Source organism: Phoca vitulina, unplaced genomic scaffold (assembly GCF_004348235.1).
Source record: "Phoca vitulina isolate PV1807 unplaced genomic scaffold, GSC_HSeal_1.0 scaffold87, whole genome shotgun sequence".
In the NCBI taxonomy this organism is placed as follows: domain Eukaryota; kingdom Metazoa; phylum Chordata; class Mammalia; order Carnivora; family Phocidae; genus Phoca; species Phoca vitulina.
This window is the reverse complement of record NW_022589790.1, coordinates 520,323-526,853: the sequence shown is the minus strand read 5'-3', so window position 1 is coordinate 526,853 and position 6,531 is coordinate 520,323. Positions and strand designations below refer to the sequence as shown.

Sequence of the window (6,531 nt, the reverse complement as noted above, 5' to 3'; positions counted from 1 at the left end):
GGGGGGGGGGGGGGGGGGGGGGGGGGGGGGCGGCTGGGGCTGCATCCCAAAGCGGGCTGCCGGCTCCTTGGTCAGACGTTCTTTTTCACTTTCGGATCGGCTGGCCTCGGAAACAAGGCCTGTACAGATCTGGCCCAGGGCTCGCCGCTGGCGCATCCCACCCCACAGCCCTGGGCGAAGTCAGACAGAGGCCTTTCATGGCTTCAAAAGTCCCACCAGGTCCTCCAGCCACAGGAGGCTGGAATGGGTAACTGAATCCTACTCAAGGGGGAAAAAAAAAAGGCACAGTGACCTTTTGTCCCAGCAGAAGTTCCCGGCCCTCTCCCCAGCCGGCGGAGGCGGCCCAGCCAGGAGAGTAAGGAATTGCAGATGTGCGCGCAGGGCCGCCGCGGCCCTCCCCACGGCCCAGCAGCCTCCCCGGACAGCACCGTGTCGCCGCGGAATTCAGGACGCCCGAGCCCAGCCCTGCTCCCCATCCCGGATTCCTTCTCCTAGCTCCGGCTCGAGGCTCGGCGGTCGATGCTGCCTTTCCCCCCAAGCCTCGCAGAGAGCTCTTTCAGCAAAGAGGCGGCAACACGGAATCAACCCTTCCAGGGACAAGAGGTTCATTTTGGGACGCGAGGAGAACGCACAGGCCCTTGCCGAGCGCACGAGGGCTGCTCCCGACGCCAGGGGGGCGAGCCCGGCGGGCTGCCGGGAGGGTGCAGGTGGGGTCGCCTCTCCTCGGTGGGCGCGGTGGGCTGAGAGCCGCGCTGGTCACCCCGGACCCGGGATGCGTGAGCTTGCGCGTGGCCGCCTTTGTGGCCGACTTGGGGGCGCTTTCCGTACTGGGATGGGGGGGTGCGGATACTTCTGTATTTGTGAAGGGCCAGGCCCGGGACAGGACCAATTCTGTCTCCTCTGTTGGGGGGCCGGGCCGGGTCGCCCTCACCAAGTCCGAGACCGGGGTTGGGCACCCTCCTCTCCCACACCTCCGTGGAACAGCCACTCGGGACGGGGTGGGGGGCAGGAGGAGGCAGGCCCGGCCGGTGCAAGCCCCTAGTTCTAGGACGGGGGCAGATAGATGCCCCCATCCCGCGCCACCTCCGCGTCCCTGGCGCCCGGTTCTCGGGGCCAGGCGCCGAGAAGCTGGGGGCCGGGAACGCGCGCCCACCACACTCACCGCACATCGTGGTTGCTGCTTGCGCCCTTCGCGGCTCGGGGACTCTGCACGCTCTGGACACTCGGAATTCCGTGCGCGCCTGGCGCTCCGCGGGCCTCGGCTCCCGCCGCCCGGCCTCCGGCCCTTTTAGCTCGGAGCCCTCCGCCAGAGGCGGGGCCGGGGCGGGGCCTCCTCCCGCCTGCCTGCTCCCCATTGGTCCCCGGTTGTCGTGACAACGGCTGGGACTGGGCCCCCAGGAGTCAGGGAACTGGGTGAGGGGCGGCTCCCGGCTCCCGGGGCGCGCGGGCGTCGGGTACTGGAGATGGACTGGGGGCGGCTGACGGTCTGAGGTCAGATCCAGACTCAACACGGTCTAGGCGTGGGCCCTTGGGCGGGGGACTGAGTCGCTCTGTGCTTCAGTTTCCCCGTCTGTAAAATGGGATAACAGTGGAACCTCCCTACCGGGTGCTGGTGAGGATTAAGACAGTCGGTGCAAGGCACAGAGCGCAACGTCGGCATGGTGCACGCGCTCCCCTGCGCGCCCCTCTGTGTGCCAGGCCCCTCCGAGGGCGCACGGGAGCCCTTCAAGCCTGGTCCGCTCCCTGTGAGGTCAGAACTCTAGAGCCCCACGGATAGATGACAAAACTGGGGCCCCTCCGAGGTGGGAAGGGGCTTTGCCCAAACGGGGCGGCCAGAATTGGCTGACTCTGGCGGTGGCAGAATTCGAACCCGGGATTTACTGGAGAGCTGGAACTCGAAGGCGGGGATTCCCCAGGTCGTGAGCGGAGCTGGGGTGACCCGGGGAGCCGTCCCCGCCCTGAGCCTCGCTGGCCCATCTGTCCTCAGCGCACTGGCAGAGCCAGCCAGGGGCTTCTGCGCCCGCCCGCCGGCCTGGAGCCCGAATCCGGCCCCGCCGTGAGTCACTGGGACCCGCGTTCCTCCGCCCTGGTTCCTGGCCGTCTCCTCCCCTCCCACTGCGCTCCGGGCTTCGGTCTCCCGAGGAAGGTCACGAGAACTGGCCCAACATTTGCGTACTTTGAAGCCATCTGGTGTTTTTTATTTTACTTAAAAAAAAAAAAAAATCTTGAATTCTAAACAGATCCTCCGCAGTCGTGTTAGAGAACAAAACGAAGGTTTTTGCGTCTTGTCTGGGGCATCTTTCCTGATGTAATCTCTCTCTCTCTCTCTCTCTCTCTCTCTCTCGCTTCACCACAGCTCTGCAGGTCCTACGGGGAGGAAGTGTTTGTTTTACCCATTTGCCCGTTGAGGATACTGAGGCTCAGCGACAGTAGGAAGGGGTTTGGTTGAGTCACGCTGCTGGGAAATAGTGGAGCCGGTCCTGGAGTCTCTGTATCTGCCTCTCACCCTTCACTGTGCAGGGTCGCTTTCATTTCATTTCATTTCATTTATTCCTAAGCAGCTGCTTCATGCCTCTCCTGATGCTTAAGGGGACTTTATGATGAGTGAGAATAATCCAGCCTGGGCACCTACCTGGCACTTATGGAGTGGTGGGAGGGAGACACTAACCCAGTGTCACACAGAGAGCGAGAAGACCCCCCTACCAGGGTCCAGATCTGCCTCTCCTCCTCCTTGGGGATTCACAGCTCTCCGGTGGGGAGTGGCATGGATGCTAGGACCCCTGTGGAGGTACCTGCATCTGGGTTAGCATTATCCCCTCTGCTTTGGGGACTAGTCATGTGGCCTGGGACTGGCCACCTAGCCACTAGGTCCCCCTGGCCTTGGCATTGGTACAGGGATCAGCATGTGGCCCATGCTGGGTTCTTGACAACCTGTTCAGGGACATGGGGGTAACCAGAAAATCTGAGCCTGGTGGCACAGCTGGCTGGAGGGTAGACTGGTGATGCTGGGGACCCTCTTGTCAACTTTGGGATGGGGTAGGGGAAGACATGTCTGAGAGTGAGGCAATCCAGAGCAAAACAGATCTCTAGGATGGAGAAAGATGCACATTTTTGGGAGCCCCTGGATTTAGCTGGGGCTGAAGCCAGGATTTATCCCTGGAATTCTCAGTGTCAAGGCTCAGTAAGTTCCCATCTTCCCTTGAGGCACTCTGAAGTGACTTCTGGCATTGGCAACGGAATAGAGTCCGGACTCCTTCCACCTGCGGGAGCAGTGATCTGAGGTTCATGGGTGCAGTTAGGCAGCTGGTGGTCCCAGCCTATAAGGTGCTGCTGGTTAGAGCCCCTTCCTGCCCTCGGCCTTAGCAGGGACATGTCCTGGTGCAACCCAGGAGGCCCCTGGGATTTGGTAAGATTAAGCAATCTGCCCAGAGTCGCCCAGCTCGGAAGTAGGGGGCTGGTCTGGATCAGGAGGCCCAGGCTTAGCCGCTGTCAGAGGAAGGAAGATGGAAGACCATGCATAGACACCTCCCCCAGCCTGGCCCTGTACCTGTGCTCCCGGGAGAGTGAGCCTGAGTCGCTAGAGCCAGAAGCCCACAGGGCTGATCACCGTGGATGGTTCTGGCCCCACTTTCCAGGAGTGACCTTGACCCCTCTGGCCCGCAGAGTAGGACCACGTGCTAAGATTGCAAAGAGCTGCCACGGACATGGCTCCTTCACCTGCACTGTTTTTTCAAACCTCAGGTCAGCTTTTATATAGTTGGGGGATTTGTTCATTGACTGGTTTCTCCCAAACAACCCGGAGATCTGCTTCCTCCTCCCACGCAACCCACTAAGCCCCATGACTGTCCTGGTAGACATGGAATGTGCCTGTTCTCCTCTGACCACAGGCCCTATTCAGCTGCTTTTTTCTGTAATATTTCCACTAGGGCCTGGGGAGGGTTGTGGGATCCATGGTATGATGAGGGCTGCCCTCTAACTCCTGTGGGAACTCCAGCCCTGCTGGGCTTTCAGCAGCTCCTGTGTTGTCATCAGGGTCCTTGCCACCAGTCTCCACTTACCCCAGCTGGGCTGTGGCCGCCGGGTGACCTGGGGTAGTACCCGGTCACTCCTGATCTTCTTGTTCCCCTCTGAGAGCAGAAATGCCAGGCAGACCTCGGTGTCAGCTCCTGTAGCCCGGAGAGACCCAGCCCAGCCCAGAGCTGTGAAGCGCACGCTTTCCCAGGCTTCAGCGGAGGGTCCAGGGAGCTGGGGGTGCAGGGTGCTGAGGCCTGCAGCTGGAGCTCTGAGTTGGATCACTCCATCTGCGGGGGAGCAGGGGAAGCACAAGATTCTAAGGGGGACCTTGAGTGGTACCTATGGCAGCAGACAGGGTTCAGGGAACCCAGGTCAGAAACCCCGGGTATAGTGACCTGGGTGGAGATCCTTGCCCCGGGGTAGCTGGTCCTCACCTGAGACCTGTGGTGGGGAGCACAAAGCAGCGCAAGGAATGAGGCCAGACCTGGGCTTGGGGCAGGAAACCACCTCCCCACTTCCTCTTCCTCCCTCTTCCCTTCTGTGGGATTGGGGACGAGGGTGGGGTCGTCTGCAAAAGGCACAGGGCGAGGGAGGGTCTGAGAAACTGGCCTGGGACCAGGGTTTGAGGATGGCCAGAAGTGGAGAGTTGGATGGGAAACTGAGGCAAGAATTCTCCCAGAGTGTAGGTCTGAAGGGATTAAGGCCTCAGGAGCTTGGCCGGAGCTTGGAAAGGGGGGGAGGGTTGTCTAGCGCAGAGTTGGCCGCCGGCGCCACCCCACTCCCACCCCCCAACCCCAGCGCTGGGGCAAGAGAGCCCCCACATCCCTTCTGACCCTGCTGAGGTGTTCCTTGGAGCCACGGACGTGTTCCACCTTCTTCCTCCATCCGTTCTGCCACAAACCTCAACTGCCGTATTCTTCTTTGACTGTAAGTTAATTAAAAAAAAAAAAGGGTTAATTACAAGTCTTTATAACTTTTTTCTTCCAGAAGAGATGCATAATCATTTTAGGAAATAAAGAATAAAAACATTTTTAAGGGTTAATCGTGTCAACTTTTTACAACCCCCTAAAACATTATTCTTTGCATTGGTAGTCATCATTTATTTATCTTTAAAAAGGATTTATTTATTTATTTTAGAGAGAGAGAGAGCATGAGTGGGAGGGGCAGAGGGAAAGGGAGAGAGAGTCTCAGGCAGATTCCCTGCTGAGCGTGGAGCCTGATGAGGGGCTTGATCCCACGACCCCCAAGATCATGACCTGAGCCAAAACCAAGAGTGTGATGCTCAACCTACTGTGCCACCCAGGTGCCCCTGGTAGTCATGACTTAAACAATAATGTGGTTGTACCACAAATATTGCTTTATAGCCAGAGTTTGATTTCTGATTAGAAAGCATTTCAAAGTGGGGCACCTGGGTGGCTCAGTCGGTTAAGCATCTGCCTTCGGCTCATCAGGAGCAGGGAGCCTGTTCTCCGTCTCCCCTCTACCCCTCCCCCCTGCTTGTGCTCTCTTGCTCTCTCTGTCGAATACATAAATAAATCTTTAGAAAAGAACGAAAGAAAGAAGGAATTTCAAATCGTGCTGTGAAGCCCAGATCTGGCCCAGGAATGCCAATGCTGTCCACTTCTGGGGCCATTGCACCCAGGAAAAGCTGGGCTCTGCCCAGCCAGGAGAGGGTGGGGGTCCATGTGGGCGGGCAGAAATCTGGGATTGCGTGCCCTGGCTGTTGGACATTGGTGAGTGGAGAGCAGCAGGGTACCCTGGCCAAGATGCAGGGGCTGGTGATGGTAAGCAGTGTATTATTTCAGGCTCTGTTATTTCAGGCAAGCATCTCCTCTGGGACAAAAAGGCACCAGATCCACTCTTTTACCCCTCCCTGGTTCTGTGCCCTGGGAGACTGGCCTTCCTGGGGGTCCCAGGCCCTCTGGCTTCTGGTTGGCTCTGGCCAGCAGGAGGTCTGGAGAGGGAGGGGGTGCGGTCAAGATATAAATCTTCTCCCTGAGGCCTCAGGTTCGGTCTGGTGGCCTCTCCCACACTGTCTTGTCTGGGTCCTGCCCCTCAGGTTTCTGAGTGGTTATGCTTTGGCTGAGCACCCCTCAAGCTGGCCCAGCCCGGCTGGTTGCCTTAACTTTGCACGCTGCCTTCCGGAAATGCTCTGTCATCCTGTCTGAGGGTGTAACCCAAGGAGACTAGCTGTCTGACTTTTACTGGGACTGTCCTGGCTTTAGGACTGAGGTTTTTTAGGTCCTGGGCAAACTGGGGCGGCTGGTCACTCTGACTGCCACGGATTTCAGTGGAGACTCTGATACTGCGTTCTTGCTTGCTCACCCTCTTGTCTGCTGAGACGAGATTAAGAAGGGCTCAGTCTGTGTCCTGGGCCTCCAGTTTCTCTGACCAGTTAGAAGAGCTGGCAATTCTGACAATTCTGGTTGCCCAGAGCTGAGTGCGGCTGTGTCCTTAGAAGGGCTTGCCCTTCACGATCTCCCCATCCTCCCTCCTAGGCTAGGTGCAGCCTTGGTT

General features: G+C 58.8%; 1 protein-coding gene across 1 annotated transcript in view; it reads right to left on the bottom strand.

The window, feature by feature from the left end:
- The window catches only part of GFPT2 (glutamine-fructose-6-phosphate transaminase 2), a 41,531-nt gene extending 40,227 nt beyond the window's left edge, over positions 1–1,304 (bottom strand). The window contains exon 1 of the mRNA XM_032395758.1: positions 1,163–1,304. Coding sequence (XP_032251649.1) covers positions 1,163–1,169 — 7 coding nt within the window. The 5' untranslated portion in view covers positions 1,170–1,304. The remainder of the gene's footprint in view (positions 1–1,162) is intronic.
- Positions 1,305–6,531: the final 5,227 nt, after the last annotated feature.